The 13439-nt window shown below is 42.0% G+C and overlaps 1 protein-coding gene across 3 annotated transcripts in view; it reads left to right on the top strand.

Moving 5' to 3' along the window:
- Positions 1-11525, top strand: part of ttc28 (tetratricopeptide repeat domain 28) — a 412770-nt gene extending 401245 nt beyond the window's left edge. For 2 of the 3 annotated variants that reach the window (XM_066689093.1, XM_066689095.1), the window contains 5 exons: positions 428-504; positions 5340-5363; positions 6178-6307; positions 8547-8654; positions 9239-11525. In XM_066689093.1, the coding sequence (XP_066545190.1) occupies positions 428-504; positions 5340-5363; positions 6178-6307; positions 8547-8654; positions 9239-10839 (1940 nt within the window). In that variant the 3' untranslated portion in view covers positions 10840-11525. The remainder of the gene's footprint in view (positions 1-427; positions 505-5339; positions 5364-6177; positions 6308-8546; positions 8655-9238) is intronic. The other variant, XM_066689094.1, reaches the window with a different exon arrangement.
- The last annotated feature ends 1914 nt before the right edge of the window (positions 11526-13439 follow it).

Genomic DNA, 13439 nt, shown 5'->3' with positions numbered 1-13439 from the left:
GCTCTGATAATATGCATTCTTGTTTTCTTTTTTAAAAAGATGACTGATAGGGATGTATTTTACACATTTTAGTCACAATCTGTGAAAAGGCTTTAAACTGGGATAATAAACTCAAGTTCGTTCCAGCTTCCGCTCTCTACGTGGTATCTTTTAGTCAGTCTTTTCTTCATTTTTTTTTAGCACACATATTTTCAGGGAGATTTCTGAAGAATCATTAATGACGTGCACAGGTTTGAAAATTAAAAGCATGTCTCAGAAACGGCAATAATTATCTTCACAGAAAAGATTAGCCACACCGATCGAGCCCAGCCCTGGGAGAGAGGTGCAGGGCAGAGGCTGGTAATTGTTTTCACCCCAGGTTTTGTTGGGCTGTGTCTGCTGATCCTGTTCACTAAAAAGGTTCCCTATTTGTTGTCTTTCCTTCCAGGCTTGCCTCACCCCGCTCTGCAGGCCCTGTGTAAGTTGATCACGGCCTCTGAAACCGGAGAGCAGCTCATCAATCGGGTACGTCTCTCCTGCCCAGAGGACATTGAGACCATTTGTCGCCCCCCCCCCCCCAAAAAAACTAAAATAAACCTCATGTGGTAACTATGTCTTTTAAACTCTAAATTTAGAACAAGAGTTGTCTTCTCTTTTGTTTTGTTTGCCAGGAGACACCATCCTTCAGCCCGTTCACACTGCATTGTTCCCCTCAGTTCCACTCAGCCTTGCCTGCACGCCACCAGTGTACGCCCCACATTTTGCTTCCACAACCTGCGTGCGGAGTCTCGATATTGCTTGTAGCTACACTGTCTTGAAGTCTGATCCAATGCTTTGTCTGAGACAGAGCTCCATTTATCCTTCCTATTTCCTGAAAGAATGTGACTTTCATTTGTGGGGGGGGGGACAAAAAGAGCAGGGGCTTTAATTTTTTGTAGTGTGTGTAGCAGCACTGAGCTGGGGGAGGATTCTCATTCCCTTTGGAGGCACAGCCCGGGGGATACATACGCCTTTTACCTCTTTATTTTTCTGTGGGACAGTTTTTGTTGCAAACAAGAGGCACACCCAGGGGTGGAAAAAACTAAACGATTACAGTAATTTACCACTGTATTTTATCGAGGTACCCTGTAGAGTAGGAGCATATTAAATATTAAATAACATACAAAGGTTATAGCTATAGTTGCAGTTGTAAAACACACGGTCAGATTCGTTTAACAGCTCTGTCTGTACCGTGGGATATAGTTTACTGAAGGTATCAAGAACGTCTGCTACTGTTTTTTGATGTAGTCATTTTGATATAAACTAACAGTTAAGCTAAACAAGTATATATGCACTTCTGTTCTTATAGATAACTTTGTTCTGTTTTTATTTATAAGTATTTAAATGACTTTTTAACCAGCTTTTAAATATGGTTTATTTCCTAAAAGTTGCCTAATGAAAGTAGGTGCCAAAACCAAATACTTTTTCAAAACCTGGAGGTTTTAGATCACTTCCCTCACACAAAAACATGTCTGGTCATGTACGAAAACATACAGTGCCTTAAAAAAGTATTCACCCCCCTTGGCATTATTCCTATTTTGTTGCCTTACAACCTTGAATTAAAATGGATTTTTGGGGGGTTTGTATCATTTGATTTAAACAACATTCCTACCACTTTGAAGATGCAAAATATTTTTTATTGTGAAACAAACAAGAAATCAGAAAACTTGAGCATGCATAACTATTCCCCCCCCCCAAAGTCAATATTTTGTAGAGCCACCTTTTGGAGCAATTACAGCTGGGTCTTGGGTTACGTCTCTATAAGCTTGGTACATCTAGACAATGAGATTTTTGCCCATTCTTCAAGGCAAAACTGCTCCAGCTCCTTCAAGTTGGAGGGGTTCCGCTGGTGTACAGCAATCTTTAAGTCATACCACAGATTCTCAATTGGATTGAGGTCTGGGCTTTGACTAGGCCATTCCAAGACATTTAAATGTTTACCCTTAAACCACATGAGTGTTGCTTTAGCAGTATGCTTTGGGTCATTGTCCTGCTGGAAGGTGAACCTCTGTCCCAGTCTCAAATCTCTGGAAGACTGAAACAGGTTTCCCTCAAGAATTTCCCTGTATTTAGCGCCATCCATCATTCCTTCTATTCTGACCAGTTTCCCAGTCCCTGCCGATGAAAAACATCCCCACAGCATGATGCTGCCACCACCATGCTTCACTGTGGTGCCAGATATAGCATTTTCCTTGATGGCCAAAAAGCTTAATTTGAGACTCATCTGAACAGAGTACCTTCTTCCATATGTTTGGGGAGTCTGTGGCGAACAGCAAATGTGTTTGCTTATTTTTTTTCTTTAAGCAATGGCTTTTTTCTGGTCACTCTTCCGTAAAGCCCAGCCCTGTGGAGTGTACGGCTTAAAGTGGTCCTATGAACAGATACTCCAATCTCTGCTGTGGAGCTTTGCAGCTCCTTCAGGGTTATCTTTGGTCTCTGTTGTCTCTCTAATTCATGATTTATTAAGTTTGATTAAAATATTCGAGTGCTGTCGATATTGTGATTTTTGGTTCATGGGGAGTGGAGAGTTAGGTCTGTTTTTATATTTTCTCATGAATTATGGGGCCAGATTTGTATCAGTTTTCCAGTAGCTGTGCAAGGCAGCTACATAATGCCATGAGTAACACAGGTATTTTCATCCTTAGGTAGTCTCCCCATTTTCATTATCCTTATCCTGTCCTTATTACGGTATGGGAGAATTGTGTTATGGGCAGTAGTGTGGGGTGGAGGTCAGGGCTCTGGACTCTGGAGAGGAGGGTTGTGGGTTCAATCCCAGGTGGGGGCACTGCTGTTGTACCCTTGAACAAGGTACTTTACCTAGATGCTCCAGTAAATACCCAGCTGTACAAATGGATAAATGTAAAATATAATGTGATAACTTGTAACAACTTGTAAGTCACCCTGAATAAGGGTGTCTGCTAAGAAATTGAGTAATAATAATGAGATAAGACAGTAACACATTAGCTTGTGGGCTTTTATCGCTCTAATGGTGTATACACATCCACTTGTGTCTGATGTGCTGACAGGAGCCGAGGTCGTGAAGGTTTTGACTGTTGCTATTGCTATCCAGTGCTATTTCAGAATGTGCTGTAATATTAAGGGCTGAACAGCCAGGATTGGGCCCTCGAGTTTTATTTTGTTTTGGCTTGCAAGAGATGACAGGAATTCTTCATAGACACGTACAGACAGCGGCTGAATGAATTTGTCAGCTTTTGCGGCATTAGGCACTTGTGCTGTCTTGTTTAAAAGGGATGAAGATGTGTACAGAGCTGCCTTTCAACAGTAAAGAACCATCAGTGAGAACCATTGTCTCCCCTTCACTTTGTTTGCCATTTTGGAGGATACGTGAATTTAACAGATGAAGCCGTATAGAAAATAAATAATGAATGAACAGTTGTGAATCGTCTCCTGAAACTAAAGAGGCAAATTTCAGTCGAAACGGAGAAGAAAAACAAAACCACATATTTCCTTTCATGTCGTTTAGGCAGGAGTGGAGTCCCATCTTTGTTCTTAAGTATGGTTGACATCGCTTCAGAGAAAAAGTTATCTTCTGTAGTGAAAAAGTTTAACTGAGGGTAGAAGTTTTGAGTAGTATTTCTTTCTGTAGAATAGTTTCACTTTTGCCAATTCCCTGTCACTGTACTAGCACTTAAATCCTTATCATCTGTATCCACTCCACTTGCAATTATGCTTTTAATCTGGTATATTGATGTTCCCAAATCAGAAACACCATTGATTATATGTCTTCGCTTCTATTTAAGAAGTGTAGTTTTGGCAGGTGTTCAGCTGCACATTTCTGACAAACCCTAATCATGGCTACTAATTTGAATTTGCATGGTGTGTCCAATCACACCCACCGGTGTTTAATGTGCAGTGACTTACAAAATGTGTCAGGTAACCTACAATAGCTGTCGTCTCGTCAAAGAGAGATTGAAAAGCAGAAGCGACACCATTGTTAGACTGAGGAACAGCTGTGAGTTGTTTGTGCAACCCCCCCCCCCCCCCCCCCCGCCCGCCCCCAATGCAATAGCACACCAGTTGAAAAAGTTAATGATTCGCTGTGCACTTGATTTATCAAAAACAATCAACATCACACCATTAAAAAGAAATAAAAACATGTGGCACAGACCTGTAAAAGGAGCTATTGTGAAGTGTTGAGCACGCACATACAAGATGCAAGTGGATCATCAAAAATAAATCTAGGAAACAAACAAACAAACAAACAAATAGGCCAAACACTACGTTTATCGCCGTTGGGATTAGGTTTGTTGGCTGGGAATAAAGGGAAAGTTCATACAAGTTTAGTAAGGATAATCGCTAGAAGCAAGTGTATTGACAAAACTCCCACAAACAACCTAAACATCCCTTTCATTTTGTTTTGCTCTACTAAGTTTTCAGCATTATCCCTAATCACAGATTAAGCGTTCCTTGCCAAATAGATATAATAGCATTACATTTTTTAACACAATACCCGCTGTTTTAATCTCATGCATTATGCCAGGACAACTGATCTACACTAGCTTCAAAGTGGGGGATGGCAGGTGAATGTTTGCAAAGCACCACTTGGAACCTGGGCAGAGATGGGATGCTTCACTAGGAAAATCACTTTATTCAGATTGATTTTATTTACCGAACCAGTACTTTGGGGAGTCTGTGTTCATCCCAAACCTCAGACAAAGAAAACCTCTGACATAAACTTGAGGGTATCTTTGGTGCACTTTGAATACCAGGCCCTGTCAGTGCATTCCATTTAAATAATTTAGTTTAACCTGCTTGTTGTTCAATCATTATTTTATTCCGTTATGTATTTTCAACAGCTTTTTGTACAAAAGCCCTACACTGAAGTGCTGAATAGTTTTCAATTCTCTCTGGTCTTAGTTAATATGCAGAAGAATGTGATGATGATTATTATTATTATTTAACAAAATGATAGCTATTCAACACAATCCCACTGTTATAATTGATGGTTAAATGATCCAAACCCAGCCAGTGGGAGTTTTGAAAAATGTCAGTCAAATGCAGGGGGGAAATGAGCATCTTTAAATGTGCATGAATCCAGAACATTGTTTAATTAACACTTTAATGACCGTACATAACTTACAGAAAGAGGAAAAGCGTATCAAACATGAGGTCTCAGTGTGGTGTTTAACATAATGTGAAGGTATAGCGTTACAAAAACCTAATGCCTAACAAAGCAGCATGGCACAGAATTGCTCTAATTTCAGCTTCCCTGATGCCCGATTGCTAATGCTTGCTGTTAATAACCTGCGCATGAAACTAAAACCTGTCTCTTTTTCTTTCTCATAACCTGCCGTCTGAAGGCTGTTAAAAATATGGTGGGAATGGTAAGTCTCTTTTACTAAAACTACACTGACTCTCTTTCACTGCTCTTTGTTTATGCTTTAAATAGCCTTATTTACCAGACAAAATGAGTTCTACTCTCAGGGTAACCTTTGAAGGCAGACTGGTGTTCAATGACCCACAATGGAGTGGAAGTAGTACAGTCTTCTGACACAGGGGTACAGATTTTGAGCAAGGGGATACCCACTGTTCCCATTGTGTTTTCGGGAAGTAAAATCAGACTAATTCCAGTTCCGTCTATGGTATAATTGGCAATGTGCCCAGATTCAAGAGAAATCAAATGATGTAAAACTAATGAAAAGCAGGTATTACACGATTTTCCCTACAATAATATTGCACAAGTTTAAATAACTAGTGCAAACTCTGCAGTATAAATAGAGATCCAAAGATTTAATACAATAGAAAATGTGAAAAAAACATTTGAGTGTGTAGGTGTAAATCCTGTTACTAAGTGAATTGCATTCCTAATCCCAGACTTGCTCCAAACTACAGTTTTGCTATAGAACTCCACAGGAAGAAACAATTGATTGTTTTAATAGCCAATGCAGATCCAATGGGATAAGTAGATATAACAGGCTTATCACTGCCAGACTCCCTATTAATTATTGAACAGCATATTCAGTAATACCAGTCCACAACAAACACAAACCCATTCTTTTCCCAGCTAACTGTGTCCATTTGGATCTCTGGGCAGTTTTGGTTCTCGTGATTTTGAAGTGTCTGTCGATCAAGTGCCCAGGGTTTGTTCCTCTGAAGGGACTGACCCCTCTCTCCCTCTCCCTCTCCCTCTCTCTCCAGCTCCACCAGGTCCTGGTCCAGCTGCAGACCGGAGAGAAGGAGCACGACTTCTCCTCCACCCCGATCCAGGTGTCCATCAGTGTCCAGCTCTGGAGACTGCCAGGCTGCCACGAGTTTCTCGCTGCACTGGGTGAGCTTCTGTTCTGTTTTCCTCTGCTGATAAAAGGCTTGTCTTTTAATGGAGCTTGGACCTTCTCTGTATTGAAGAAACTGACATTTTAACATTTTAGTAATTGTCTTCTTGGTTAAGCGTTTTTCTTCTGAGAATTAGAAGTAGAAGGAAACTTGAAAAACAAGCAAACTTGTAAGTGCTTTGATAAATATATCCCTCAGTGTTTTGATTGAGTATATTCATGAATATAAATAAATCAATGAAGCAGAACTCCCATAAAGTGTGAAGCCCTTCCGCTGACAGGTGTTTAAGTATATTGAAGTGTTGAAGACTTTGTTTGAACCCTTGTTGGAGGGATGTATTTTTCTCTCCGCACCCTGCCATTTACCAATCCTTAATTGAAGTTATGTCATTTCAATTGTGTTTGATTGCTGCCAGATAATCACAGAGAAACCTTGGAGGAAGTTGGATTACAGTGTGACTTCACCACAGCCTCCAGACGCTAATGACACTGGAACAAATTTATGTAACAGCAAATGTGGAGAGACTGTCTCTGTATGTGGTCACCTTTCCAGACAGGGGAGAATCAATCCTCTTCAAAGTGGCAGGCACCAAAACTGGGACCCAGCATGACCAAATCCTCTTCAATCAGTGCGGAGCCAAGTTATTAGAATGATGGCCCTTTGAAATAAACCCATCACGTCCTAAATCGGCCGCGACAGGGAGAAAATTGGCTTTGTCATTTTTTTCCTCTCTCCCTCTGAGGAGACCGTGTTGACACTTGTTTAACCTCCTCTCTGCAGCTGCTCCACCGTGGTGGTGTGTGTGGGTCTCACCGTGATAGACATGAGGGCAGCTTGCATGGTCCCCTCTGGGATTTTCACCTGGTTGTGTTGGGCCTGCAATGGTTCAGAGTAACCCATCCAATCCATAGGCTGACGACACTAGATCTCTAGTTTTTCCAATAACACTGGATCAGTGTCATGGACATAGCTAGTGACACAGAGGTAGCTTTCTCTCCAGTACTCTGCAGTTATAATCAATTAAACACTGACCAGTCCTGAGAAGGTCCTTCTTCTGGTACCAAAACCAATCAAACACAGTGACACCTCTTTGGTGAATGTACAATATTTCGGAAACTACTGTCTTTTGGGTTTTATGCCTCTCCTAGACTTCCATTAAGTAAAGATAATATATGTGGAAATAGTCTGTTCTGATGTGAATATTGTTTGCTCTCCCCCTTCTCCATAAATCATATTGAGCTTCTCGATGCACCAAGAACTGAAGCCATTTAAGAAAATACATTTTGCCAATGAAAGCGCTCAGCATTTCTTAATATGGTGCCCATACATGTTATTGAAGAAGAGTCAAGACACTGTATTTCCTGGACATTTGGTTGTAAAAATGGGTACTTTCGAGAAGAGAGTTGTGTGTTTGTGTGACTGACTGGAATATTGCCACTGGGGCTCATGCCAGCTTGCATTGGAGTGTGAGAAACATGAGAAGAAGGGAGCCCTGTCTGGTCTGGCAGAGTGTAAACTTGACTTCAGCCCAGGGGGTGCTAAATGCACATCTGTGCCTTGCTTCTAGATGGCAAAATGTGTCAAATAAGCACATCTGGCTATTTGCATACATTTATCTGATCCTTTCCGCCTTCATAATGGGTTATAATTCTCCTTCTCGCAATGAAGCAGATGCGATCCTCTCCATCACAAATAACAGGCTTGACAGAATATTTTTTTGCTGAAAAGGAAACACAGTTTCCAGGTGGTGGCTTATTCTGCAAGCCTGTTCTCCAAGGAGACCTAGAAAAGGATCTGGGTTATCATATTACAGTCCCAAATATGAACAATAGCACACACACAGAGTGACTTCCAAAGCTTGATCTTGTTCCAGTAAAATGTCTGTTCCAATTGTCCCAGTTAATGTCCAGCTGATTTCCCAGGTAGTACACCTCCAAATTATTTGATATAAACATTATATGAATGTTAAATCTGCTGAGAAAGATGTGTGATTTGAAAGAGAGCATGGTTAATTTTTCAAACATTACTGACAGCCAGGGAGTGCTGATGATAATAGGTGTATTCACTTAATGTCAGAGGTGTACAATTTAAGTTTAATCAAACTAGAAATGTCCTACTTACATTTTTCATTTCAGCAGTTTAAGCCGTAAAATAATGATTATCTCATTTTCAGCTTGACCACTAATTTTGATTTGTGTTTGTTTAATATGTTTCCTATACTTTCTCCTTCGTAGGCTTTGACTTGTGTGAAGTGGGACAGGAGGAGGTGGTTCTGAAAACAGGCAAGCAAGCCAATCGCAGGACCATGCATTTCGCGCTCCAGTCTCTACTGGCACTCTTTGGTAAATTGCAATCCCTGATCTTCAAGATGTTCTTGCAATGTAAAGCTTGCTCAAGAGCTTACTATAAAGGTTTAAGTACTTATCTAACTTTAGGACAATGTTTACTAAGGCTAAAACGTTATACCTCCATCATTACATGATTGAGCTCCGACTGTTAGATTTTTCTTCTGTAATCTGACAGATACACTTATGTAGCATGCTTCTCTGAAACTGTACTCCTAAAGCTGCACCTGTCAGCCTAAGCACAGGGTAACAAGAATTTTTCAGTTTTTCATTCAACTGCAATCTTCCTAAGCCTTCACCTGTAAAACCATGATAAGCATTCTAAAATTAATCCCAACCTGAATGCTCTTTTTGAGAGAGAGAGAGAGAGAGAGAGAGAGAGAGAGAGAGAGAGAGAGAGAGAGAGAGAGAGAGAGAGAGAGAGAGGGGGGGGGGGAAAAGAAGGTGGTTTCAAAACATATTAGTTTGTTTTGAGCTAGGAGTCACTCTACAGAATCTCAACAGGATTGCAGCTTCAGCAGTCCAGAGGTTAGGGGGTCAACACTCCTTTTTGCTGATTTTCTCATTTCCTTCTCCTTCAGATTCCACAGAGCTGCCAAAGCGCCTCAGTCTGGACAGTTCGTCCTCTCTGGAGTCCCTGGCCTCGGCCCAATCTGTCTCCAACCCTCTGCCACTGGGCTACCCCAACCCGCCCTTTTCCCCTCCTTGCCCTGACAGCCTGGCCTCCGATGCCATCTCGGTGTACAGCCTGAGCTCCATCGCCTCCTCTATGAGTTTTGTCTCCAAGTCTGAGAGCACGTCCGAGTACATGAGCCACCGGGCCCGGCAGGACATGGAGCGCCACCGGAGCCTCTACCCCCACAAACCCTCGGTGCCCCGCAGCCGATCTTCCCCGCATGGAGGGGTGTCCGCTGGGAAAGATGACGAGGAATATGAGGGCTTCTCCATCATCAGCAGTGAGCCACTAGCTGGGAACTCCGACTCCCTGCCCCTCCCGCCCGGCCACAAGCCCATGAGAGGGAGTGCGAGAACTTCGGGAGCGTGCTACGGGGCGTCCGTGTCATCCCGGGGCAGTGTCAGCACTCCCACATCTCCCATCAAAATGACTCTCATCCCCAGCCCCAATTCACCCTTCCAGAAAGTGAGCAAGGTCACCAGTTCAGACACGGGTGAGTCGGACCAGTCCAGCACAGAGACGGACAGCACAGTGAAATCCCAGGAGGAGAAGACCACCAAGCTGGACCCCCAGGAGCTCGCCCAGAAGATCCTGGAGGAGACCCAGAGTCATCTGATTGCGGTCGAGTGCTTGCAGAGGAGTGGAAGTCAGGCTAGTTCGTCAAGTGAACCCACCGGTGGGGCCTCCACCCCCACAGGCGGTTCAGCCTTCAGATCCTCCGAGACGAGCGCCTTCAGTCGCCCCCACAGCGCCAGCCTCAAGAGCCAGTCGTCGCCCCTGACGGTCAGGCCCAAACCTCCCTCCCGGACCTCCTCTCTGCAAAAGGTCAGCTCAGGATACAACAGTCCAGCGACATCGGAGACCTCTCTCAAAGACCAGCAGAGTGGCCATCCATCCCCCACTCTAGACCAAGCATCCCTTGCCCAGTTCAAGCTGAAGTACCCCAGCTCGCCATACAGCGGGCACATTTCCAGGTCGCCCAGCAACATGTCCCCAAGCTCAGGTCACCAGTCTCCGGCTGGGAGCGCCCCCTCACCTGCTCTCTCGTACTCCTCTACTGGCTCGGCACGCTCCAGCCCAGCTGACGCCCCAGACCTGGACCGGCTCAAGCTGGCTGCCATCGATGAGAAAGTCCAGGCCATTCACAACCTCAAGACGTTTTGGACAAACACTTCGCAACATCCACCTGGGCCCGTCAAAGCACTGCGGGGGAACATCGGTGGCACCAAGAGGGATGTCCTAAGCCTGCTCAACCTCTCGCCACGTCACAGCAAGGTGGACAAGGGTATAGACAACCTTGAACTCAAAGAGCTTGGCTTACAGCCGATGGATCTGCCAACAAGGAACCCTCCCAATGGGCACAAGAGGCCCGAGACAAACAGGGTGGCCCCCTCCCCCTCTGCGTCCACAAGCAGCAGCCCCGGGGGTCGCCCCATCAGACTGCCTTCTGGGAACGGCTACAAATTCCTCTCGCCTGGAAGATTCTTCCCATCTTCAAAATGTTGAGTCCTTTGAACAATCTCTTCTTCATTTTGTTATCCACTATTCCTTTGCCTTGGACAGCAACCGGTTGCTCAAATGGGAGATGTCGAGCTTCAAGTCATCTTGAGATTTTCACAACTGCAACACAGGTCATTTCTAGAGTGTTGATTAGCCTTGAAACATGTGATTTCGAGATTATCCTCACACATTTTGACATAAGTTTTCCTTCGTGTGGAAGAGAACTAGAATGATGGTTGGAAGATCTGAGACTTCAAATACCAAGCAGTATTTCCACAGAACCATTGATCATTAGCTGTTTGTGTTACCCAAGATGATACACCTTGACTGTTTTGTTTTATTTTATTATTGTTTTGTAAATTAAATTCAGTGTTTTCCAATCAGTATTAAACACTTTTATATTATAAAAAGCAAACAAAACTACCATGTAAAAAAAAAAAAGAAAAAAAAAAAAAGGATTTCATATTTTTATTGAAATGGCAAAAGGCATTTGGCCTGATTTCTTTGTGATTTGAGTGTCTATATTAAAGCATGGATTCTCTTGCTATTCAATGTTAAGTACCACGTATGACTTTTTAGCACACGATTTTTGCAAACACATGGACTTTCATTCGAAAAATTTAAAAAAGACATACATCTCTCAGTCATTTATCAGTAAAATGGTTTAAATAAAAATCCAGTTTGCTCTCTTACATGTGTGTCCGTTGATATTAATATTAATGTGAGGATTGTCAATATTACTTTTCCTTCACAGTGATGTGCTTGTTTTTATTTGCGGACATGAGAACATACACTATTGCTCAGATTAAGTAGGATATCTGATGTGTATATACATGCAAACTGTTACTGTATTCTTGAGATGCACTGATGCATTTATTTCCACTTCAAGTCATCAAGCCTAAGTCAAAGGTTCCAGACACTCAGAAACCATCAACTCCATCACTGTAAATGACATTCATCATACATTATTTTTTGAATATCGTATTTGTATACCAAAATATTCAGGTTACCTATATTTTCTGACTAAATAATCTGTTACACATCATCAAGCAACTGAATAGATCTCAAGGCTACTGTACATGTATATACATATACACACACACACACATATACATAAACTCATGTATACTTATATACATTATTATTATTTTTTTTATTTTTTATTTTTTATTTTTTTAACATACAACTTACAACATAAGTGCAAAAGTGCAAGGCATCAATCATTACAAATTCAATTTAGCTAAAACATAGCAATTCAAAATAATACATTTTACAAATTGCAATTTACAATTTACACAAGTACAGTAAGTGAGGTCCTACATCCTGGACAGTGAAAGGGTCACAGTCAAGGGCTACGGGAAAGGGAGCAAGGAGGAAAACAATCAAGAACGCGAGAAGCATAATAAAAACTGTGAAGTGCTATCTAGCAGGGATAGAGGACTAATATTACATGTGTATACACACGTGTGTATGTATAAAAAGGTAGTTAGATTTAGATGATTAAAATTAGATTATATCTAGATTAATATTACAGCTGCAACAAATTCAGAATATCTCTTTGAAATTCAATTTGTTTCCATTAAGTAACTTATTTTACAATAACATTTTTAGAAAGTTGTCCCCAGGAACTTGGTGTGCCAGAGGAAAGCCCATGCGAAGCTAGACACATACCTTGAGATTATCAATACCTTTGACTGGCCTGGAAAAGTGTTTAGCTCCCATCCCCACCAGTGTCTGACCGTCTGCTTTCAAAGGCAGTCTATCCCAGGTTGCCACAACAGTTCAGATTTGCCAGTGAAGACTCTGTATAGGAAGTTGAAGAAAGTGTTTTGTGATAATTATTTAATGTTTTGTATTGGTACTAGCATTGGTACCAGATTCGATTTAGCAGGACAAGTAAAGGGTCAACAAGGTCGATTTGTTAGAAACTCCCGTCAGTAATGAAAGATTATGCAGTGCCGAAATAGCCTACAGATGTCTGCTGTGAATTTGTTTATGGCTTAATCGTTTCTCCAGATAAGGCAGGAATGTTTCTGTTAATGAGCGATTGACACTAGGTAAATGACCACCGTGGGATCGCATCTTCCTAGTGCACATCAAAGACGGACATCTGCTTTTTGTATCCATCACCTCTTCACGGGAGGACAGATCGTAAAACCTGTATCTTCTGATTGGATGAACGGCCATAAGATGTTATGTCATTTTCCCTATAAAAGTTGTACTCATGTCTGTAAACATTAAGCCTCACTGAAGGAATTATTTCTGACAGTGGAGCTTCCGAGCGGCTCGATTAAAGTTCTGTTTGCTTTATCTCCGCGACTTCTCCACTTATTTCAGAGACGGTTCTACACCAGCCATCTACAATTGTCCTGAAGACTCCAAGAAGTGGCATCCTTAGGACACTGCTGGGAGCAACCCAGGAAAAGGAATTCAGAAGACCAATATTAATTTCTACTGAATAGTCATTTGGATTTATCGCCTTTAAGATTTTAAAGTTAAGATACCTGACTAATGTTATTTGAAATCATGGTTTATTTATTTTTTTGGTGTTAAACAATCTGGTAAGGTCTCATTATGCAAATTTAATAGTTTTATCACTTGGGAGC

This window comes from Amia ocellicauda, chromosome 17 (assembly GCF_036373705.1).
Source record: "Amia ocellicauda isolate fAmiCal2 chromosome 17, fAmiCal2.hap1, whole genome shotgun sequence".
NCBI classification, from domain to species: domain Eukaryota; kingdom Metazoa; phylum Chordata; class Actinopteri; order Amiiformes; family Amiidae; genus Amia; species Amia ocellicauda.
This window is presented reverse-complemented; position numbering and strand designations above follow the sequence as displayed.